The 26,164-nt window shown below is 39.8% G+C and overlaps 1 protein-coding gene across 8 annotated transcripts in view; it reads left to right on the top strand.

Moving 5' to 3' along the window:
- The window catches only part of LOC128866947 (uncharacterized), a 111,363-nt gene that overhangs the window by 5,974 nt on the left and 79,225 nt on the right, over positions 1 to 26,164 (top strand). For 4 of the 8 annotated variants that reach the window (XM_054108015.1, XM_054108008.1, XM_054108009.1 and 1 more), the window contains exon 2: positions 11,484 to 13,709. In XM_054108015.1, the coding sequence (XP_053963990.1) occupies positions 13,551 to 13,709 (159 nt within the window). In that variant the 5' untranslated portion in view covers positions 11,484 to 13,550. The remainder of the gene's footprint in view (positions 1 to 11,483; positions 13,710 to 26,164) is intronic. The other 4 variants (XM_054108013.1, XM_054108014.1, XM_054108012.1 and 1 more) reach the window with 3 other exon arrangements.

Here is a 26,164-nt window from a genome sequence, read left to right as displayed (position 1 = left end):
TAGAGTAAAGGAAAAACTCGCAAGTCGCTATTCGACTATCCAAAACTTTAACAGTTAAAGCAGCGCAGACCATTCGGTTACCATCTTATCTAACGGTACGTCGAAAATGCTCGGCACTACAGCGTTTACCGACCGGTAAAAAGATTAAATTCGAACTCGCCTGGGTGTCGTTTTTTCCGATGGCAGCATTTTGGGCGCATTTTAGTTGTCGTAACTGGCTCTCTGACAGGGCATCGAGTGATTAAGCAAGGGCTTTGAAGTTTTTCTGCCAAATCTGCACCTTTTAACTTCGGCAGTTTTGAATCGATTTTGCAAAATTATTTTGTTTGCACCGCTTCTTTTCTTCACACACACCCGACTCGCTCATAATTTTGTCACAAATGTGCGATGGCAACTCATATTTTTACTCTTATCCCTTTGTGCGATTTCTTCAAAATTCGGCGAAAACACTTTATGATTTATGAAAGCATTGCATGCATTTATTCTAAACAAAATAGGCTGCTCAAATGTTATACAAACTAAACCCTGTAAGCTTTCTACCTGACCAGATTTTTATGTCGCAACTGTAAAAAAGCAGTTTACGCAGTTGGCCCACAGTAATAACAATGTTTACATGTACATGCATGCATACATACATATGTATGTATGTACGTATTCAACAATACAATATACTACAATTACAACTACATCGCAAACTTACGTCTCTACTCATACTCGTATACCGGTTGTTGCTTTTGCTGCATACTTACATCCATACACTTTTTTAATATTTTGTTTCCCACCGCTTTTCGCAACTTCCTTGTGATCTTAATTTCCTCCATATTTTTTCCAGCATTCGCTGTTCGATCGATTTTAGTTCTCGACTCTTGCCATTCATTTGACTCTGACTTTCCCCTTCAATATGTCGGAGAGCCACTACTGTGGCTTGTGGCGTCGCAAACAATGCTGTCAACGTGCGCTCCACTCCACTCCACTCCATACGCCATTCCCCATTTACTATGCCATGCGAATAAATAAGTACATACATAGATATGCATACATATGTATGCATGCACAGTTGACTTGTTGTTTAGCGGTTTTCTTTTACATTCAAATTCGCAGCAATCAGCCGTAGTATTCATAGGTTGTATGTATATGTGTAATATTGCTGTTGTACTTGTTTTATTTATTTTATTTTTCGTTTTTGTCAAACCAGACCGTCTGCCTATCAGCTTAATAAATGCGCACTCAACCGCGCACTGCCTCCCACCGCACTGCAAGTAATAACTAAAGCAGTAGCAGTACATTATTCTCTCGCTATCACTCTTTGTTTTCGTTTTCACAGCACGTCTACCTACAATATCAAGCCCGAAATTGATTATTGCGGGCGCTCAGCTCCTGCTTTGCTCTGCTCCACTGAGGCTGTCAACGCCATACTACGAACAAGTTCATTCTCCAATCACTTTTCATAATATTTTTTTTAATGTTTTTGCTCATTTTGGTTTTTTCTCTTTGCTTCTTTACCTTTATTAACGTCGTTACTTTGTTTTTTTTTTTAGTTTTAATAGGTTTAGTTTTTATTTTTCACTGTTTTCGTTCACTTTTCTTTTATTGAGCGTTGGCTTTGTGTAGTCTTTCGTAATCGTCTCTTTTAGCGCGGCCATCTACCTTTCTTTTGTCAATATTTGCTCGCCTGGCACTACGTCTGCACAATTTTTTGCTCCCACATATCAGGAATTTCGCATTTAATTGTGACTTATTTGTATATTTTTTTAATTTTTTTAAGAATCTTCAGCTAAATTTTAATGTTGATCTCTGATTTGTTTGATTTGCTCTCAGCACTGAGGAGAGGTTTAAGGAAGGCTGCAGTCTTCTTGTATGGGTGCAGGGGTGCCATTGGTGAAAGATGAGGCCTCTAGTTTAAAGCTATGTAATATTTATATTAAAAAAAATCGAATACTTTTGCTTGGAGTCCTTGTCCGATAGCACTCGCTGGAGAGAGTCCTACGGTGTGCCCTTATTGAAATCTAATGCTAAACGCAACGCTAAATACGGAGAGTTTAACAAAAGTTCGGTATATTGAATTGGAAAAAAGTATAATTTTTTTACTTTTTATTTCTAATCTTGAGTCCTTTTATCTCCTACACATAATCTCCATTAACTTCAATAAATTTTTTTAATCTGTTAATCTACTGCTGAAAACAGTCCTCAAAATCGCGTTTTTGCAGGTTCTTAAGTTCAGCGTTAACACCGCATTTATGTATTTTGGGGAGTTCGACAAATCCTATTTTTCTGGAGAGGCTAAAAAAAATGGCCGTAGCGTTGGGAAAAGTGTATCTTACTAGGAGGGGACGGGGACTATGTTGAAAAATAACAATTTTTTTTTTTGAAAAATATGGTTTTTTTCATTTCTAACACGGGTACTTATTGAATGAGAGCCCATCCCCTGTAAAGAGTGTTTCATCGAATGGGTTCTATAAAATTTATTAGAAAACGGAGGGACATAAACTAACCCTCAATAATAACTAAATGGAGCCTTTGGAGCTACTATTAATAATAGGTTTACTTCCTGAACCTTGAATCCACTTCTTTTTCTTGTTTGGCGCGATAATCGCTTATGCGTTTTTGGTCGAGTTTAACAAAGCGCGTCAACCAGCGTTTCTTTCTCGTGCTAACCGGCGCCAGCTGGGCACACCAAGTGAAGCCAAGTCCTTCTCCAACTGATCTTTCCAACACAGAGGAGGTCTTCCTCTTCCTCTGCTACCACCAACTGATACTGTATCGAATACTTTCAGAGCCGGAGCGTTTGTATCCATTCGGATGACATGATCCAGCCAACGAAGCCGCTAGATCTTTATTCGCTGCGCTATGTCTATGGCGTCGTAAAACTCATACAGCTCGTCGTTTTATCGCCTGCGATACTTGCAGTTGCTAATGTAGAGAGGTCCAAAAATCTTCTGCAGAATCTTTCTCTCAAACCATCCAAGGGACGCTTCATCGGATGTTGTCAATGTCCAAGCTTTTATGCTATACGTTAGGAGACGTGATGTGAGTCTTATAGAGCGTTAGTTTTCTTCGTCGAGAGAGGACTTTAGTACTCAATTGCCCATTTAGTCCAAAGTAGCACTTGTTGGCAAGAGAGATTCTACGTTGGATTTCCAGGCTGACATTGTTATCGGTGTTAATGCTGGTTCCTAAATAAACGAAGTCTCTTACAACCGCGAAATCATAACTGTCAGCAGTGACGTGGGTGCCGATACGCGATTACGCCTACTTCGTTTTATCCTCATTCACCACCAGACCAATTCGCTTTGCTTCTTTATCCAGACAGCCACTAAACCTGATCTAATGAATGTTGGCACCACGTAATCGCTCGAATTCACAGACATCCCTATCCCTATCCCTTAACTTTTGAACGTAACCGTCAACCGTTTGCCTTTATTCTTCTTTATTGCTGTTCGCTTTATTATTCAGCGATCTCATTAAATAGCGTCTTGTAACGTTTATTTATCAACCACACATACATACACACCTACATACCCCCATAAATACAAAGCGTATTGAAATTACACCCGGCTTTAGTGCCACTACCACGCGCTGGCTTCACCAATTGGCTTACAACGCTTACAACGTCAGATGTATGGATGTATGTAGACTTTTTGTTCTTGATTGTCTTTTACAAGGCGTGTTTTTCGCGTTCAGAAAGTGGTTTGCCTTCATGTTGTCACATTTTTGTTCTTCGATCGTGTTGAAGAAGTAGATGAGACAGTTCCTTTTATTGTTGGTTTTTCGTTTTTTATTTTTATTTTGTATGGAAAACACAAAAAACCTGCTCACCTCGTCATTCCTGTATTGAAGCCAGTGTTGCCGTTTTTGGGACTTTCGTCCCATATTTGTTGCTATGGTTACAAAATCTTGCAAACAATAGGCATAAGCAATGTCTTAAAAATAAATCTTACTAACTAAAGTTTTTGAAAAGCTAGGTATGGATGTGTATGTATCTGTGGGCGTATGCTATAGTGGCGGCTTAAGTCGACGTAAGTTAAAAATTAAGCTGCTTTCTTAATAGTAATTGGGGAAACTTCAACGCGATTTTTGAGCCACTTCAAAATTGCACTTTATTGTACCAAAATTCAATGGGCTATAATCTTGCATTCTCGGAAATTTCCTAAAAAGTCTGATAAGAAAGGTTGAAATTTTTATAAAAAATTTTGTAATTTTTTTTTTTAATTTGCATTTGAAACTTGTATTTGAATGATTGAGTGAATGATTTATATGTTTAAAACTAAATAAGAAACTACGGATAGACCGGAGGTGGAACAATCTAGTCACCTCCAAAACCGCGCAAATCATTTGTACCGAGAATGCAGAGAAATACGCCAGATTCGTACCAGCTCTATCTAGAAAGGAAAACAGCTTACCTATGATCAGAAAGTACCGGGAATGTTTAAATAAAACAACAACAGAATTAAATTTCAGGCAAATTTAATTTATCTCCTTCAAAATATGACCCGTCTGAAGCAACACACGTGTGCCAACGTTTAACCTAGTCCTCCATGCACCCCTGGTAGGCCGAGGAAGGGATGGCCTTCAGCTCCTTCGTCGCATTCTCTTTGCTCTCCTCTATCGACCGACTGATATATCCTTCTACGAAGTGGTAACTTAACTTGGGAAACAAAAAGAAGTCGGACGAGGCCATATCAGGTGAATACGGTGCTTGCACGTTGGTATTTACTTGGAGTTCGGTCAAATAATCCAGCAAAATTTGGGCTCTGTACGATGGCGCGTTTTCATCATGCAAAATCCAAGAATTGTTTGCCCACATTTCCGGCTGTTTGCTACGTACAGCATCTCTCAAACGCTTCAAAACGGATAAATAATATTCTTTATTGACTGTCTGGTCCGATGGAAGGTACTCATGTGCACAACGTCTTGACAATCGAAGAAAACAGTTAACATCACCTTCACTTTTGAGCGGCTTTGGCGCAATTTATTCGGCTCGGCTCGTCTTCGAAGCGCCACTCAGACGATTGCTGCTTGATTTCTATGTCATATTCATAGACACTTGTCTCGTCGCCAGTAATTATCCGTTTCATGAAGGTTGGATCACTTTGGGCTTCGGAAATCATCTCGTCAGCAACTGTCTTTCGGTGGTGTTTTTGCACGAAATTCAGGTCCTTCGGAACGAGCCTGGCCTGGCTGTAACGCGTCTCATACCCATATGAAATCTCAAGTTCACTCTCTTAAGTTGGTATGACGATTTTCAAGTTGGTATGACGATTTCTTTCACTTTCTTCACGTTTTCATCGGTGTTCGACGTCGATGGGCGGCCGGAACGAGGCAAATCTTCCACCAGTGTACAACCACTTTTAAAGTCTTTATACCACTCGTATGCTCTTGTTCTTGATAGAGGAGATTTTTGCAACATTTTCAGTGCATCGGAACACGAAATTTCGTTCCCAACACAAAATTTCAAACAAACTCTTTATTCAACAAAATTATCCATGGATAAAATTCGACAAATTGAAAAAAGTTGACGTTGATGTAAACAAACGCCAGGCAGACACTAATGATCCGATGGCGCTAAAAAGTGGCAGATGTGTGTCTTACAGTCCTACCTACATAAGAAAAAAATATGGGCCGGTTCCCACGTGCGCGGTTCGTTTAAATTAAACATTCCCGGGCTTTTTTGATCATAGGGTATATTGACAGACTACAATTTGTTAGTGGCACTTGCATACAAGATAGGAATCGCAAACAACGATAACTGCAGATTTCGCAATAAGGGAGGGAAACTCTAGAACACCTTCTATGTTCTTGCCCTGCATTAGCTAGAACCCCTTAGAAAAGCCTAGGAGGTCTATAATATGAGTTAGAATGTCTCTCTGCGCTCGAGCTTCAGGTCTTACTTTGATTCGCGAAGGACGTAGGCTATTACATGAGGTCTACTACAAGGTGAAGTCCAAATTAAACAAGACTGAGCTAAAATATAAACGACAGGAGCTTTGTTCTGATAACTTCGAGTTTATTTATTCAAAATAGTCCAAAATAGCCCGACACATTATTTTGTGCGATCTAAAAGCTTTTCGAAAGAGGTCATTTCAGGTCATTGACCGGAATGTCCTTTAGGATGTCGGTACAAGACTTTTGGATGGCCTCTGCGGATGCAAAAGGTTTTCCTTTCATGCCCAAATGCAATTTCCCGAGTAGGTATAAGTCACGGGGAGCCATATCAGGCGAATACGATGAGTGATTGATGGTTAAAATGCGATTTCTAGTCAAGAAATCAGTCACAAGAGTGGATCGATGAGATGGCGCATTATCATGCAAGAAGCGCTAGCTTCCTCCTTCGCGGTATTCAGGGCGAATTCGACGAATGCGATGCAACAAACGCTTCAAACGGCCAAGATAGAAAATTGCATTGACGGTTTGGCCCGTTGGCAGGAAGCCCTTATGGACAATTTCCTTGGAATCGTAAAAGCTAATGAGCATCGACTAGATGTTTGACTTCACCAAACGCGATTTTTTAGGTGGTGGCTCGTTGGGGGGCTTCCATTCGACACTTTTACGCTTAGTTTCAGGTTCATGTTGTTCATCACCAGTTACAATGTTGTGAAGGAAATTCTCATCTTTTCCCGCCTCTTTAATGAGGTCTTTCGAATGTTGAATTCTGAGCAATTTTTGGTCCTCAGTTAACTTATGCGGAATGAAACATGCACAGACCTTTCGTAAGCCCAAATTATCAGTTAAAATGCGGTAAATCGATGTTTTGAGGATTTTCAACTCCGATTCCATGAATTTCAACTATGATTTCGATTCATTTCAGATAAATTTACGAACAATTTCGATGGAGGTTTCGGTGATTACTGATTTAGGCGGCCCGTATGTGCATTATCATGTCCTCACAACCATCTCTGAAACGTGTAAACGACTCATAAACTCTGGCAGGAGATAAACAATCATCGCCATAAAGTTTTTTCATCAATTCAAATGTTTCGCTAAACCTTTTACCGATTTTAAAACAAAATTTGACATTAGCTCTTTATTCGAAACTCATTTTTGTAGCGATGACACAAAGATACTGACAATTTAGAGGCAATAACTTCGCTTCCACTGAACCGAATATCACCAAGCTTTCACTGGAAGTCAGCTAGGGATGTAACTTCCCACGCACTAACTCATTCAAAAGATGGCGTCATCAAAAACGTTTTTATGATGCCAGTCTTGTTGTTTTTTTGGACTTCATCTGGTACCACTAAGGACCAATAGGACTATGTGATGGCTTTCAGCCCTCCAGGTCAACCTTACCTAAATAAGAAACTTATAAATTGTCAGAACTTATCAATAAGTCGCTATGCTGTAATTATTAAATATAAAATTTAAAGTATATCTTAAGACTTAAAAAGATTTTGAAAGTATTTTTATGAGCAAATATTCAGAATTCGGTGCCATATTTTGAGCGCATAAAATAAGTTTTTAAGCTTTTATTTCTCCAAATTCCAGTAAAGCATTCTGCAAAGGTTTTCTAAACAGAAATCGTACATATTTTTTTTTTGTTTTTGAATTTGTAGGGAAATAAACATTTGCGAAGCCTCACATCACGCCTGCGAGCAACAGGCAGGAAGATCTACATATATACATACATACATACACCATTTGTACGTTCATACGTCAGCATAATTTAACTACCAGTTTCAGCAAAGATCGCTGAAACATTACAAACATGCTTGGCACTCTCTCTCTTGCGCGTTGTTTCGGTTATATTAGCGCAACAAAAATGCGTGCCATTGTTTGGCGCATGTCAGATGTTCAATATTTACTGGGAGTATTTTGGATCAAAATATTTATTTAACGTGTGGCATGGAATATTGATGGATTGTCATACACATCGCAAAATTTCTAGATCCAAATATCTCAATATACTAAAGGGTGATCAATTTTAGAGGTATCGCATTTTAAATTGAAAAAAAAAAAAACAACAACGAAAATTCAAGTTGTTTTATTTATTTTTTTATTTTTTTTATCCATTCAAAACATTTATTTTTTAAAGATAATCCCTTTCAAATGTTGGCCGCCACTACGCTTTAATTCGGCCATCCGTAAACACCAATTTTGGATGACTCGCTAGAGAACTTCGGGAGGTACTCGTGAATAACTTTGGTAATGTTGGCTTCCAGTGCCTCAATCGAAGCTGGTTTATCCACAAAACATTTAGACTTTACATTCTTCTTTTTCTTAATTGGCAGGATAACCGCTTACCCGTTTTTGGCCGAATTTAACAAAGCGCGCTAGCCGTGCTCACTGGCGGCAGTTGAGCATACCAAGGGATGCCAAGTCCTTCTCCACCTGACCTTTCCAACACAAAGGAGGCCTTTCGCTTCCTCTGCTACCATCAGCTGGTATGGCATCGAATACTTTCAGAGCCGGAGCGTTTGTATCCATTTGGAAGACATGATCCAACCAACGAAGCCGCTGGATCTTTATTGGCTGCGCTATGTCTATGTCGTCGTAAAGTTCATACAGCTCATCGTTCCATCGCCTGCGATACTCGCCGTTGCCAATGTGTAAATGTCCAAAATCTTCCGCAGAATCTTTCTCTCAAACATTCCAAGCGTCGCTTCATCGGATGTTGTCAACGTCCACGCTTCTGCGCTATACGTTAAAACGGGCATGTTGGAAGCCTTGTAGAGCGTTAGTTTTGTTCGTCGAGAGAGGACTTCACTACTCAATTGCCTACTTAGTCCAAAGTAGCACTTGTGGGCAAGAGAGATTTTTCGATGAATTTTCAGGCTGACATTGTTATCGGAGTTGATTCCTATCGGTGCTGGTTTCTAAATAGACGAAGTATTTTACAACCTAGAAATCATAACTATCAACAGTGACGTGGGTGCCGATACGCGAGTCCAAAGGTGTGGTATCACACGAACCTCAGAGGCTAATCTACTGGTCCTGAGACGAGAGCTAAATTACGAACCAAAATGACGACGCAGTCAATCTATTGTTTCACGGGCTGTGTAAGGCCGTCCGCCTTAGTGGAACTAAATGTTGTAGAGATCGCGGGCTTCAATTTCCCGCACCAAAAAGTCGTTTATCATAGCGCGATAGCGTTCGTTATTCACTATTGTCTTGGCGCCAGCCTCGTCTTTGAAGAAATATAAGCCGATGATTCCTCCAGCCCTTAGGCCACACAACACGGTTGTTTTTGATGGATTCAAAATATTAGAAAGAATAATGGAAGGGTATATTAAAGCTAACATCAACTCTAACAAGCTTAGTATTTCACAACATGCGTACTGTAAAGGGAAATCTACAGAAACAGCGCTTAACTCACTTGTTACAGAAATCGAGAAGTCAATTCATAATAAGGAATACACACTGGTAGCCTTCCTCGATATTGAGGGAGCGTTCAACAACATCCAACCGAATACCATAATAAAGGCATTGACTGATTTCGGGATCTCTTTGGGATAAACTTCTTGCTAAAGAGCCTAGAAGAGAGGGGACAACACGTCGAAGCTCATAGTTGAAAACTGGTCAAAATCAAATGGGCTAAGCGTCAACCCCAACAATACTGAACTGATCTTATTTACCAGGAAACATAGAATTCCAAGAATAACTCCTCCAACTCTAGGTAGAACGGCACTGTCATTTAGTGATGAGGCCCGCTACTTAGGTCTAATATTAGACAGAAAACTAAGATGGAAGTCAAATCTCGAAAATAGAGTAAAAAGAGCAACAATAGCACTCTACTCTCGTAAACAGCTAATAGGACTAAGTTGGGGTCTTTCCCCATCTATCGTATATTGGCTTTACACAGCAATTGTAAGACCAATCCTGACATACGGTATACTAGTATCAAAGTAGTATCTTTTTCTGTAAGACCAAGGATATCAACTTAGATAAATCCTTTGTCACAGTATTTCCTTCCAAAGAGGAATGGGATTATTGTTAAAGAAAATGATATAAATAACTTTAAAGATGGCCAAAACTAGACAACAGAGTAGGTGGAGATGTTTACTCCGATAAACTCGGATCGCCTACCTAGTCATTGCAGTGTATTTTAGGCGGAAGTCACTGCCATAAAAGAGGGGCTTACGGTAATAAAAACGAGCGTATTATCCAGAAATGAAGTCTTCATATACTCGGACAATCAAGCAGCAATAAAAGCGCTAGAATCTAAAACACACCAGTCAAAAACAGTCATAGAACGTTTTAAACTTCTAAATGACATATCAAAATATTACAAAGTACACCTTATTTGGGTGCCAGGCCACAGGAATATAGCAGGGAACTGCAAGGCAGATGAACTTGCTCGAATCGGTACAACGCTCGACCTCCAAGTGGATAAGACGCTGACACCCTGGTGTAAACTACTGAAAAAATAGGGAAACCCCTTCAAAACCTCTCAACATGCAAACTAAGCAGACAGACATGGCCGAAATGGATCAGCGGTCGATCTAAAAGCTTGTTAAGATTTAACAGAGGAGCTATAAGAAAAATTTTAGGAGTATTAACAGGGCATTGTCTGATAGCCAGCCACGCTAGAAGGTTAGGACGCCCGTACTTCGATTCCTGTAGAAGCTGTCTACACACAGAAGAAGAGGAAACAGTCAGACATCTTTTATGCGAGTGTGAAAACTTAGCGACAAGGAGGCTGCGCACTCTTGACATGGCATTTTTAAGAGATGTAGCGGTCATAGTGCATCTAAAACTAACGAAGCTTTGCTCGTTTATTAAAGCTACCGGATGGTTTGAAAAGGAACCCATAGAGTAAGGATAAGTTCCAGTGGTATCACAATGGGTCCATGAAAGGTCTTAGTGTGTCATTGCGACAGCCACCCTACCTACCTGCCTATCTTCGTCGTAATAGAATTGTACGATTTGTAGAGGCTGTTGAGGCGTAAGTGTCTCCATGATGAAACGTCTATGATTTTTTTTTTCCTTGTTCATTCCACCTCGACAAGACTCAGTCTTGCGTTTGGTTTCGTTAATCTATTTTGATTTCTGGTGGGGTAGGTGATTACCGAAAAAAAAATTATGTACTTAGTTTAACAACAGTCACGCGTGATTTGTCGAAAAAACCATATTGGAAAAAGTGCCTCCAATCTGATCACCTTTTACATGTCTGCGAGTGGCGTTTGACGTTCAAATCTTCTGTGATTGTGACGGCATGCATACCGAGCCATCTGACATTTTCTCAACTTCTAAAACACCCTGACTAGGCTTCATCACAGCTTGCGCTTTTTCATCACTTTTACTAGTCGTCTGTGGAGCGATGTGCAAAAACCAAAGAAACTTTTACATAAAATAATTAAAAAAAAATTTACACAAATAAAAATTGTAATAAAAGGAATAATAACGGCTGCTGAAAAAAAAAAACAAAAAAATTTCCTTAAAAAAAATGTTTTCCTTAAAAAAAAAATTATTTCCTTAAAATAAAAAATTATTTCCTTAAAAAAAATTATCAGATTGAAATTAAATAAAAAATAATATCCGATTTTCAGTAATTTTCAGTAAATAATAAGAAAGTATAAGCATCCATATCTCCAGCCTGTGTACATTTTGTGTATATCAATCGCACGAAGTATTTACTTATAAGCACATATTTACGTGCAACTGCGAAACGCACAACGGCAACAATCAAATAAACAAACTATTAAACGCGAGTATTCAAAAACATATGGCAAATCATTAGAAAACAAAAAGCTCAAAGGTAGCAGTCCAACCACCGGCCACTGTGTCACTGTGCAGCGCACTAAATGCACGCGGGCGTGGTTGCTGCTGCCTTCCTGCCGGCCGCCACCACAAATAAGCAGAAGCAGTGAAATTCCAGCATTTATTTATTAGTTGGTAAAAAAAAAAAAATTCCCCATCTAGTACAAGAAAATACGCGCAGTGAAATTCCACGCCAAAATCAGTGTTTGCGGTTTTTACCGCTCGCGTTACGCGCCGATAGCTAATCGTAGTAGCACGTACCGTGTCAGTGCTGCTGTGCAGTAAAATATTGCCAATTTATTTGCCACTAACAACGACGTTCACATAATTTGCCACAGCAACAAAAGAACATACAAACGAAAACCCGTGATCTCGTGCTTTATAGCTTCTTTCTGTGCTCTGTCTGCTGGCGTTTGTCGAGGTATGCGACTTTAATTGTTTATATGCATTGTTGTCAACGGCAGCTGCGACAAGAGCCCGCACCGCCCACGCCGACATCACACGATCAGCAGCAATAAATATCAACATCAACATCATCAGCAACAACAAAAACAACAAAGTCTATGGCAGACATCATCTTAATCATCATAAAATAATATCAACGTCTTTTTTGTTTTTTTTTGTTGGTCGGTCGGTCGGTCAATCGTTGAATACATCATAAATGCGTCTGCCGATCATGTTTTTCTTCATCTACACCAAAAAACCAATTGCAGCTCGACGCTCGGCCATTCGCGTAAATTAACACTGAACGCTGCTCGTTTCTCGCAAATTAGCAAGAGCCCCCAAATAGCACCGCTCTAGCCGCCACTGCAGTTTTTTCCGGCAACAGGCAACAGAAATTTTCTGCTTGCAGTAGAGCGGTTGTGCGAGACGTGCGGGAGATTACGTCAAGCAACATTTGTTGCTTTGTTGATTTGTTTATTACTCGGCCACTTATACGAACGTCGAGTACATATATCATTCTTTGGCGCATCATCGTACCGACAACTGAGTCGCTAAAATCACAAGCGCAGTCATTGTTGTATTCGCATATGATTAAAGTCTCAGAGTAGACGAACTTTTGAACGTTAAAAGAGAATATTTATTTATTAAATAAATTATATAAATTGTAAATACTGTGAGAGATGCATACACGTACACATACGTAGAAAGGCAGAGAGAGAGAGAGAGGCAACGACGCGTGCAAGACCAACGCTCTGCCGTGTCGACGACGCTTAGTCGGCAATTGCCGTAATTTAATGACATTTATTTTATTAATGAATTAACATATACATACATAGCAAACAAAAAAAAAACAACAAAAGAACAACAAAACACAAAAACACCATCGTTTAGCCATAAGAAAAAGTGTACTTCAACGTGCTAAAGGAAGCTCACTCCCGCGAGTGCAGACACTTTATAGCATAAATCAGCATTTCCTCTGTGTCTCTGCACGGCTTGAAAACTTCTACGCTAGCAGCCTTCCCCACTAAGCTCAACGACCACCATTCACTTCATTATTGTTATTAATATTATTATTATACAAATACAACGACGCTCACGCCTTCTTACTTATGCGACATTGTACTCCGGCTACGCCAACAGCATTACAAATGAGCAGAAGAGCAGCAGCAGCATTAAAATGCACACCCACAAATTGAATTGAAACACGTCTAGCTCACTTCCTGCCCCCGTCAAGCCTTCAAACGTGCTTAAAGTAGATCGTATTCGAGTAGAGAATAGAGCATAGAGAGTAGTCCAATAGACGGGCGTTAAGCCCCTAACTAACGACGAATAATATTAGTGCAACATTTGTTTGTTTCGCATTTGCGGAGTAGGCGGCGCAGGGGTTAACGTTGTGCAACGGATACGCAGCGATGGAAGCCTCAACGCCGGATAACTACAAAGTTCCATCAACGAGTAAAATATCAGTGGATAAATTGTTGCGTGTTGGCTACTATGAGCTGGAGAAAACAATCGGCAAGGGAAATTTCGCAGTGGTGAAGTTGGCATCGAACATTGTCACCAAATCGAAGGTAAATAAAATGTGAGAAATATATATACTTATAATATTTCATTTAAATATATTATATATATTATTATAATCGTAGACATACATACATATTTACTCGCTTATTAGGACGATTCCATTTTGTACTGTTCAATTGTTTGATTTTCGTAATGTTGGTCAAGAAACGCGTAGTTCTTCCAACGTAAAACACAAAAATTTCCCAGAACTTGCCTATTTTCTATATCAGTGAGGGGATTCATAACTTCTGAAAGGATTTGTAATAGCAATGTCGAGTAAAGACCTCCCAACATTGTGTGACCTTCATATCTCTCAACAGACTATCATTGGGGTTTCAAATTCGAGGACTAAAACTAAATCCGGAAAAAACGGATCTGACACTGTTTAGCAGTAATCATAAAACACCTGCTTTTAAACAAAGATTCCTAGTGGGAAAACCGCTTAGAGTAACAGAAAGGACTAAATATACGATTTATACTATGTCGGCGTTGTACTCCTGCTGATCCCCCACACACACAGCAGTGATTTCCTCCAATTCTTTGCTATGGTATTGTAGTATTGTCATTTGAAAGGAAATTTGGTGTCAAATTTTCTTTGCGTGAGCAATGGAGTAATCCAGAATGCATTCAGGGAGGTTTGACGGATATTTTCTTTACCGATGGGTCCAAGAATGAAATAGGGTCTGGAGCCGAATGGTACTTAAACGATAGTTATGAACATCACTATGCTGTGGGGGAAATGGCAGCGAAGATTTTTGCCATCCTGAAAGTAGCTGACAGTCAGTCTGCATTGAAGGGCCGGAAGAACGCGAAGCAAACCTCAAAGATTATTCAAGGATATAAGAAGAAGCTTAACTCTGTCGCAAGACAGAACAGGCTTATACTTATATGGGTTCCAGGACACTCCGGTGTTCAAGGAATCGAGATGGCCGATGAATTGGCCAAACGTGGATCAGCGGTTTCCCCACAAGGGCCAGAGCCAATCATCAGAATCAGTTCCGCAGGAATCATGAATTGTATCAGCAATTGAATTGTATGCAATTTACATAAAGAGGGATAGTCCAGTCTAGAACGCTGCGGAACTGCAAAGTGTTTTGTGACAAGTCCGAACAGAAAACTGTCAAACTTTCTACGAAAACTTGGAAGGAAAGACGTTCGGTTGATGGTCGGTATTATTACAGGATACAACCCATGGAGTCAGCATATGACCAGCACTGGAATCATTGAGGACCCAATGTGTCTGTCATTCTTGGAGGAGGCGAATAGCACTGAGCACTTTCACTATGAGTTTCCTGCCTTTGCTAGATCAAGGTTACGAGCTTTGTGTTGCGATGTCGTGAGAATGAGTAATATTCGTTCTCTAAAACTGGAGGATATTTACAGATTTGCCGAAGAATCTGGAAGATTCTGACAGGATTAAAACTACCTTTATCTCTGTCTCTATTCTTTCCTATCTCCTTCTCTGATACTTTTCTCCTTCCCTCCTTGACTATCTACCCTCTTTCCAGAACTCTAAATACAATGAACTATTTAGCCAGACTGTTTTAGGAGCCACCAAATCTCTTGGTGCTCCTTGGCACGATCTGTTAAAATTTTAATTGGAGAATGCCCTTGAGAAGGGTGTGAACATCAAAAGCATTTAAAAGGTTCAAAAACTCGCATCTGTTCTTATAACCGGTGCGATGTCAATCACTCGATCGAAAGCATCGTATGCGACATTAAACTTCCTTCTGGTAGATCTGCAGGCAAGTTAATATCGGGCGCCGCGCGGCCAAGTGGCCAAAAACGGACTACGATCCGGCATTTTGGAACTTCCCAGCCTGTTGGACAATGCACTCGCGCCTACACCTGGCATTATAACGTTCACGATCCTCCTACCCGCAAAGGAAGAGTAGGAACGGGACGTTGTAAGACAGGGCGAGTCCGTCCATGTATACACAGATGGCTCAAAGCTCGAGGGAATCCGAGCATCTGAGGATATCCTTGAGCTTTCGGCTCCCCGACTACTACAGTGCCTTTCAGGCTGAACTGGTGGCAATAATTAAAGCCGCGACACTGATACAGTGTAATGCGATACCCGGAAATGATATCTACGTTTTCACTAATAGCCAAGCCCTGAGGGGATTTTACACAAAGCAATCGACAACCTCCAAGGTAGCCACAAAATGCTGCACATCTCTTAACGAAATGGCTGAGTCATTTCACCTAAAGGTTACATGGGTTCCTGCCCATTGCGACATTGAGGGTAACTGTAGAGCCGATGAACTAGCGAGACTCGGCACCAATTGACCAATGAGTCAAAAGACAATGATATAGGGATATCCTTACAAACATATAAGCTACTTTTCTTTGAAGAAATCGTAAGGAAAGCAAACGAAAGGTGGCGCAATGAAGCCACCTGTAAAATCGCCCGTCAACTGTGGCCGACTTTCAATGCCAAGCGCACGGAATCGCTGCTAAGCCACAATTGCTTGATTATCAGTTAAGATTTTGAAATTAATATCATTCAATGCTTCATGTGATATCGGACTTCCTGCGTAAATCATCTGCCTGGAATACGGAAAAGTATACAGAGAGCTCGAAGGAAGCAATAGCATTAAGATCGCTTGGAAAGTCCTCTTCCTCCTCCGCTGACTTCCCATGCGGCTTAAGAGTCAGTCATCCATGCTAAAACTCCATGCCAAGCATTCTAGGTGCTTTGGTTTTCAGTGTTTTTTTTTTGTCGGGACAGACACAAATCCAATGTACTACACTCGGATTCCCTTTTTAATTTTCTTTAAATCGACTCGACCTCCGAAGAAATCTGAGTAGATCTTGTGGTGCCAAGGAGCCAAGGTGGTCGCTTCTTAACACATCAGTGCCGAAGTCCTCAAACCTGATTCGGGTGAAGGCTGGGCAGATGCACAGAAAGTGGTCCGCCGTTTAATCTTCCTCTCCACAGCAATAAGATTTGTCAGCTAAATAAAGCGCTAAAAGCCTCAGTGTCTGAAACGCTTGGTATGGAGTTCTACTTTAAAAGATTTGGTTCGTTCTTGACTGCCAAATTCCACAAATGGAAGGACCTACAGTTTTAAGCCGACACCGAAAGGCACGGATATTTTTTATAAAAATCTTTTTCATGGCGGAAATGAACTTGAAGGCCTGGCATTACCTTCGAGGGGCGACCGTTAATAGAAAATTTAATTTTTTCTTTCTTTTGATGTTTTATGCACACATATTCGAACCTACGTACTCCGAATGGTAAGCACGCACTAACCCATGCGGCTACGGTGGCCGCCTTGTTGAATAGCTTAAACTTTAATGAGTGATCTAAAGAACACTTTGCGATAACCCAAACAGCTCTCAACAACGATAAACAAACCTCTCGTTCATCAACCCTATCGCTTATCGCTACATTAGTGAATAATTTTGATGGATGAGTAGATTGGCAAATCTTGTCTAAACTATTGATAAATTGGTTCATTGTGGGCCGTTACGTAATGTATTGAAAACGAATGAGAATGAGAATGAGAGATATAAAATGTCTAACTAAATCAATTAGGCTTAGTACTGATGTAATCGAATTATTTGCAGCGAGAATTTTAAAAAATTGAAATGTCATTGAATTGTCATTATCGTGCAAATCTTTGTTAAACTCTTCCCAAACTGGCACAAAGTGATCTTTTAGGAGTTGGCGAATAAATTCCATCCACAGCTCTAGTAAGACAGAAATTAGATTACCATCCGCACAAGAAGACATTTGAGACCCTCCTACTCCCGCTCTTCACGAAAGACCTGACCCCAACTACACATCACCATACCTTCCGCAGAGTGCGCAGTACCACCACAGCATTCACCGCCATAAACACCCGGTTGAACCGCGGGCTTAACCAAAACCGCGCCTGCGGGAGGGCTGTCCTCTTAACGTTGGACCAATGGACGACGTTCGGTCCAGTCAGTCTTTCCATGCTACTAGATGATATCCAACAATGTTGCTTCCGCCAGGACTGAAGAGGTAGTCGGCGAACTATTGTGTGGTCCACAATCGTCTGCCATTTTTCGAGACCAAAGCTCAAAACAGAGGAGGATGAAACAAGGAGTGCTGGGCAGGGTGATGTCCTTTCACACTTACTTTTCAACTTCTACATTTTGAGGCTTACCCAACCACCATAGGAAGTTTCATTGATCTCATATGCTGACGATTACTCGATAATGGCGTCCGGCAATGGCATAGATGACTTCTGTTCCAAAGTGAATGATTATTTCGCCAGTATTTCTCGCTTTTTCACTGCAAGGAGTCCGTCATCTTTCGGTCACTAAATCCGCGGCGACCCACTTTAACTGCAGTTAAAGGTGCAAGTCGACGTTACGCCAATAGCGACCATAAAACATCTGAAGATGTTAGGTGCCACCTTTCTGTCGAAGCTCCTTTTCAGCGCATACAATTGCAATTGTCACTAAGGTCTACAACCGCAGCAAAATCCTCTAATCGCTAGTCGGTAGCACTCGAGGCAAAGACAAAGAAATGGCGACATCATTTAAAGCAACTGACCCGTTGGTTCTAAGTTATGCTGCGCCCTGCAACTAGTATTCCAGTATCAGTCACTGGATGCCTCCTGATGTCTCCTTTGCAACATCTCCACAATGAAACTACAATGCTTCCGATTAAGGAGCGTAGTAAGATGCTCAGCAAGAAATTTCTGCTGGGTTGCTACCGTAGGAACTATCCCGGTAGACACTTGCTAGAGCCTGAGCCACCTCACAAGCGAGTCAGCAGACCTCTCTTCGACTACACTGACGGGATCCAGGGCCAAACACGACTGCAACTACTGGATCAGTCAGTTTACAGACAGACCTTAAGCAACATTTATTAGGAGTCTCTTACCATCTTCCTAAACTCCCGACCTCCGAATGCCGTCATTGGAGTTTAATCACGGCCCATCGCAGAAGCAGAGCTTCAGCTACTTCGTGAGACCCACGTAACTTTAGCTCAATAACTTTCCGGATATTGTAACAGGTTAAACTCCTACCTATTCAGTATCGACCCCGACATACTCAATATACCACCTATTCACATGCCTCCTTAAACCCACTCTGCTAGCAACCCTCTCGCTTTCAACCCAACTCGCCGAAACAGCATATTTCCTACCGTTCGATGAGATAGACGATGACGATCTGTGACTACATAGTACTGGCAAAGTTCGATGAGCTCTTACAGCAACAAAAAACACGAATCTGACATCAATTTTGCGATATCTGTGAGGTAATCTGATGCATGAATCCGAAAAAGAATTATAAATCCCAATTCGCCTCGGCCAAACACCTAACATAAATGTACGCGCCAATTATTTATTTATTTTACTTCGTCTTTATGCCCATAAAGTTATAACTGTCAATAGTGACGTGGGTGCCGAGTTGCGACTGCATTGACTGCTTGTTTGAAGATACCTCGCCTTGCCCACGTTCCCCTCCCATCAGTTTCTTTTCGTTATCCAGTTTAAAATATCGACGCTGTCATAAGAGCCAAATATCAATCAATCAAACCGACGTAAGACGCCTGTAATTGAACGCTCTTATAAAAATGATAACGGCTCGATTTAATTCTATAGCTCAAACGATTGCTTCCAGCAGTGTTTGCTACCAAACCGCTCTTCTCTGATATTTGACGTTTTGTGAATATACAGGGTCCGGCACTCGGAAGTGTAACCACCATTACTCGCTACAATGATACTGATAGCATCGCAAAACGTCATGGAGGTGGTCATCAAAAGATTGCCATGTCACCTGAAATGGTGAATGGAAAGTGAAGAAGCGACTTGAGCGAAAACCCCAACGAAGTGCCAATCAAATGGCGAAAGAACTGAAAATATCTGAGCGTAGCAACCGCTGCATATGGAAAAATGATCTCAAAGTCCAAACAAGATCCAAAAGGCGCATGATCTCACACTACAACAGCAAGTCAGACTTGAGTGAGCGAAGGAGTTGCTACGCTTAGCCGAAAGCGGTTAATTTCCGTGTTCCGAACATTGTGTTTTCTGTCGAGAAAATTTCTCAAATTGAGCAATTCGTAAACTCTCAAAACGTAAGGGTTTATTTGACCAACCGTTCATACGAGAATTTGAATCATCGATTGGCCACCAGAAGGCAGCACTCACCACAGGTAATAGTTTGGGCAGCTGTAACTGCAGATGGGCGCTCTCCAATCGTTTTCATAGAGCCTGGCGTCAAGGTAAATGCGAAATATTATCGGAAAAGTATTCTGGAGGTTGCTTTGAAACCGTGGACAAACAAACATTTCGGTGGCAGACCATAGATGTTTCAACAGGACTTGGCACCATCTGGCAAAGCTCGAGTGAACCAAGAATGGCTAAAAAACAACCTTCCGAACTTCATAACATCCACACAATGGCGCTCAAATTCACCAGACGCGAATCCGATATTTATTTTCTGTGGGCCATTTTGGAGAGCAGAGCTCGAACTAAAAGATTCACCAGTCTCGAGGCGCTGAAAAAAGCCATTGTCTGCGAGTAGGCCAAAATACCTGCAAGTCATATTCGGACAGCTTGCGATTCGTTTCTGGACCATCTCAAGGTCGTAGTCAAGGCAAAAGTTGGTCATATCGAGCAAAAGTAAACTGATTCTGAATTTTGTATTGTTTTCACACATTTTTTACTTTGAATTGAGTAAAAGTAATTTCGGAAACTAAATTTATGGCCTTGTAATTGCTGACATTTCGAATGGCGGACTCTGTATCGGCGATGTTAATTTAGCAGATCTAAACCGATGCTGATGGCGTCCACTCAATTTTTCCATGAACTTTAAAATTTTACAAGTCGATCTTTTTAAGCTATTAAAAAGGCTGATTCCGTGATTCATCTCCGTTTCACTACCTGTTTTTCGGTCTGGCCGAAATCGGACTTGTTTTTTGGCGACGATAGGCAGACTTTGAAAAAGCAGTTCCCATTTCAATCTCTGCCATGCTCAATATTTTTATCGTGGCGGGAGTAGCGCCTATAGTAGTGACTTATGGTCTTGTCATCCTTCTCTTCCGAAGGGTGCCTAAGCCTACCGGAGTGATATAAAGCAGAATCTCATTTTGAAGAGCATTGCGGACGGACGCGACACTCGTCCACTGGAGTGAGTACTTCCTAATGAACTCTCTCTCTCTTCCCCCATCAATTCAACACCAAATCCGCGCTGCTTTACACGGCTGCTGTAGTCGCATATTTCGGGAGGCGGTGATGTCAGCACTTTTTCTTGCGAGGACATCAACCAGTAGGAAGCGAGTGCTAAATTAATATTTTGTTGCTATCTTTTTGAATAAAATAAATGTATGTATGTATATACAACATATTGAAACTTGTAAAAACAGTCATAAATAAATATGTGCATACAAAAGTACCTACGAATTTTTGTGATAAGCTATAGAAAGTGCGATAAGCGCCCAAGTATGCATACATTAGACCGGTCCAAACTGGTCTGTGGCGGAAAGACCGCAGAGCGCGTTACTCTCGATTTGAGTTAGCTTATGAAATACATACATATACATACATACAAACAAGCATAGCACAGGGTCTTTCAAGTTCGAGTTTCTTTTTTAGCAAAGTTGCTTCGATGTCGTCTCCTCTTTTGATAGATGTTAAGTGAAAAATTTACATTTTACTGAATTTGAGTTTGATTTCGAACGAGAAGCGTACACAAATAATTATAGTTCACTACAAAAATGGTGGACCTGTGAAACGCGCATGCATTTCACAAAATGGTGTATATTTCCAATCGGTCATCTGCAACACAGACAATTTCATGCAGGAAAAACCGCCTGGTCTTTCGTTCAGACTCAGTCGCATAAACGCACGATGTACAGAATGCAGAGATGTGACCAACCTCCGAACGTTAGATGGCTCTCAGCGATTTTAAAGGAATCAGCTGATTGGCATGGTAGCGATTTGCTTAGAAAAAAACTGCATTGTGTTGGTGATATACGAAAAAAAATGAGCTCTGTCTTCACTCCTCTCACTTCCTTGCCTGCTGAACAGCGACTGAATGGATGAGTGTGTCAATACGTGTGAAATGAGCGAGCAGAATTCTGCTGCCGAGTTCCCCGTAAGGTAACCGCCAAAGTTACTCTCACAATTTTGCTGCGGTTGTCCGAGCCTGGTGATCTATCATCCTTGCCACATCATTATTGTTTCCCTCCTGCTTTCAACTTAACTCGTGTTGAGCGGATTCGTGATCCACAATTCTTTTCCAGGTTTCCCTTGGTCTGCCAGACGGTCTTCCGCTCGCTGTGAGTGGGTTCCATTCCATTGCCTTCTTTGCTATATTACCGTCTTCTTTGCGTAAAGTGTGACCAATTCATTTCCATTTCTGTTTTATAATCCAAATATCCAGCGGCTCCATGTTTGCTTTTTCGAGAAATTCCTTGTTTGACATTATTTTTAGCCTGAAAATTCGGAATATGATCTTTAGATAGCGGTTGACAAAAACTTGTAAGCGAATTGCTATGGCGGTGCATAGGCAAACGAAATTGCATTTGGAACATAGGAAAGCTACACAGCTACATGAAAACGCCTTTATATTCCTCTCGTGGGATTATAGTGGCTATTGTGGTCTATGTTATTGGGCTATTTTTCTTCGACAATACAGCTGGGAACACGTTAACCATCAACAGATTGCGATGTCGAGTTATGAGATTATCAAGTTTTTTGCCTATTGTGAACGAATTTTGAAGGAATCAGCTGAAGGCACTGAAGACGATTTACTATTCCAATAGGACGAAGAATAAGGCGATTTGCCACACGTCCAAACAATCAATTTATTGTACATGAAATGTCAGGGATACGATATTTTGCAGTTATTTGGTCGCAAAAAATGTTAAATTTGCATTAAAAATACAAAAAAACTAACTTGAAAGCCCCTGTACACTCTCTACTTCAAAAGAAACGAATTTTGTGTAAACAAAAACTTATGGAGCCATCGAAATAACTTTCAGTTATTGCGTCATCTTTATTAGTATGTTTTGTACTTCTTCGGAAAATTGGTTTGAAACAAAGAGCTGCGATTAACATTTGTGTTAGACTTGATAAATCTTTTATTATAATAAATAATTATTTGTCCCATACTCAAAAATATTCGAGCGCCACAAGCGACTGAAAGCTTATAGATTAGAAATATGGCGGCGTTGATCGGGATTACTGGTGCAGTTAATTCTGATTAAATTTTATCGTGTAACAGACGGCTGTTACGAGGATTACTGAACAGCTGATTTATTAATTGCATAGTTTTGTCGAAAAAAGATAGAGCGCAAGCAACAAATACGGACATTAGCCGAGATGAGATTTAAAAAATTAAAGAAATTTATAAAAAAACTCTTAATAAAAAAATTAAACAAAAAAAATTTAATTAAAAAAAAAATTACTCTTTAAAAACTTAATTTCTAAAATTAAAAAAAATTAAGTAAATAAAACAAATTTAAAAATGTAAAGTAGTAAATAAAAAACAAATTCTAAATTATTATTATTAAAAATTTTTTGCTTAATTAAAAAAAGATATAAAAAATTTAAAAAGATAAAAAATAAAAGAAATATATAAAAAATCTCTTAATAAAAAAAACTAAAAAAAAAAAAAATTAAAAAAAAAATTTAAAAAAAAATTAAAAAAAAAAAATTAAAAAAAGAAAATTAAAATAAATTTCATTGCTTGCATGTACACATACATACAAAAAATAATAATAATAAATAACATAAAAATAAAAATTAAAAAAATAAAGGTATTTGTAAAAACCAAATTCGTAATAAAAAAAATTTTAAAAATAATTTTAAAATTAAAAAAAAACAGAAAATTATTTTGATAAGGATTAAATGTACTAAAAATAGTTATCTTATCTTTCGTCATCACGAACTCTTTGCTCCCAATCAAGCAAAATAATTATTTGCGGCATATTTTCTTTAAATTTACTCTAACAAACAACAACAAATTTAATCCAGCTTCGAAACAAATGCCATTTGAAATTTGAATGCAAAAGTTTCATGGCTACAATGGAAACGGAACATTTTTATCGTGTCACAAATGAGAATTGCAAAATAATCGCGTCTAAAAAAGACAGAGTGACAAATTTCTGTGAAAACAAAAATGAAAACTTTTTTCTCTCTTCACGTTTACACAGACACCCAGTACTTTAAAGTTCTTTGTCTCATATGAAACTGTCCTCAAACCAATCGCGAAATATTTGATACGAAACTATTTCTTACTTGAGACTCGCAATTTTTCCTGTGGGGTATCCATATATAAGAGTACGTGTAACTGCTCCTGTATGTACGTGTGCGTGTGAGTTCATGCGTTACATACACACATATATATAATATGTATGTATTCGTACACACATTATTTACTCAGAGATATCATATGAAAGTGTTTATGATTGATACTGAGCGACTGTGAATTATCAACAAGTGAAATATGCAAAATAATAATAACAACAAGAAATAAAAATAACAAAAAGAGAGTAAAAATCAGCAAGTAGCGAACTTTATGAGCACTTATCGAACTATGTACACATGTATGTATGTATGTATGTATGAATGTGTAGTCATACAAATATACCTAAACGGTGTAAACAATATTCGCAGCAAACCTTAGACAAGCTAATCAACATTCAGACACAATTAAACTAAAGGAATGGGAAAAATTAGTTGAGACAAAAAATGGCACTTTTTCAACTAAATTTGAGGCGTTAAATGTCTTAATTGTGAATTACTTCACATAGTTTTTAGGAAGATCTTTTTTTTAATATTCACAACAACTTTCTAGAACAACATACCAAAAGGCTACGTACATACATATGTACATACGTAATTACATGTATGCATGTACGTACTATATATGCATGTACATATGTATGTGTATCCTCGTAAACATCGCTGAAGGTGATGAGGAAGAAACTACTTTTCACTCCCTCTAAAAATGTGCCGCCCTGTATAAAATCAGAATTAGGAATCTGAGGCAGCATTTCAGTTAAGTCTTTTTCTAAAGTGAACGAATGTTGATATAAAAGACCGCATTTGTAGTATTTCAGTGCGTTGTTGTTGTTGTAGATTAGGTTAGGTTGGGCTGAGTGGGTGTCACCCGATACACTTAGGTGTGAGGTAGCGTTCAAAATACATTCGCACTTACTGCGACCGTCGTCTACTGCGACGTGTGGTGTGGCCACTAAAACGATCCCTTCACTCCTTCCGGGGAGACACCCTTCCCGGAACTGCTTTCTATATTACTTCGGAAGGGCCCAGAACGGCATCCATAAAGGACCAGTTCTATTCACTCACGTCTGGGTCCACCATATTTGTAGCCACTTTTCCTGCTATAAACTCGTCTTCTTGTGTCTCTATCTATGCGGCTTCGCTTTGTTACACTGTGTCGAGGTGAATCTTTTTTTTTCATAGTACGTTCTCGATGTATTTCTTTACCGCGTTCCAGTTGTCCTCGAATTCGAGCATTTTGTTGATTATGTTCCTCGGCGCGATGTCGCCAATCTGCTTCCTCAGAGCATCTCTTTCCGCGAGATATGTATCTGTCACAGCTAAAAACTTGTGTTCAGCGTCATCGCTCAGCGCTTCGCAGTATATGCACTTGGGATCACTTAACTTACCCATATGGTATAGATATCTCCGAAAGTATCCGTGGCAGAGGAGAGGAACCGAGTTAAGAAGTAATTCACTTCACCGAAGTTCCTTTGGACCCATTTGTCAATTGATGGTATTAGTTTCGCCGTCCATCTGCCACTCGGTTCAGTGTCCCACCGGCTTTGCCACCGCAGCATGGTTTGGCATCTCCGTTCTGAGAAACTAGTGATGACGTGTTTCTTCTTGGAGTCCCACGCATCCATTCGTTCCCGTACCATTAGGTCTGACCGCTGATCAAAAAAATCGCCGCGCCTGAGACAGTGCGGTAGACTGAGATAACTCTGAGTGCCGCTGTTCGTTGCACAGCCTACTCCCATTGTGATACCGCTGGAGCTCGTACTTTACTCGTACTGAGTCTTCTCCGAACCAACTTGTGGATTTAATAAATTTTGTTAAGTTCAGCAGACCTCTTCAATGCTATGAAGAAAAGTTCCTGAGCCTCAATGCTGACTTGGCTGCTAGTTGCTTACTGACTCTAACGATTTCAAGCTGCCTAATATCTGATACTTCAGCTAATGCCGTACTTCATAAAATTTGGGAACCAATCCTAAAAACGTTTAAAAAGACCGTTTAATTAAAAATATGAGTAATAGAACTTATTTTTCAGCTATTCTATTATCCCTTGAAACTTTAGGGAAAAATATTCAATTTGATTTCGAAAAATAGCATCCATTTTTTCATTACTTACATGTACACATACATGCATATATATTTCATCCCCTACAAGGCAGCTGACTATCATTTAAGTAACCATCTTAGCATCATCACTATTCTCATTAAACTACACATTTTCGTTCTAGCCATGG

The sequence above is a fragment of the Anastrepha ludens genome, chromosome 6 (genome assembly GCF_028408465.1).
Source record: "Anastrepha ludens isolate Willacy chromosome 6, idAnaLude1.1, whole genome shotgun sequence".
NCBI classification, from domain to species: Eukaryota; Metazoa; Arthropoda; class Insecta; order Diptera; family Tephritidae; genus Anastrepha; species Anastrepha ludens.
Note: the sequence above shows the minus strand (reverse complement) of the source record. Positions and strands in the feature narration are given on the sequence as shown.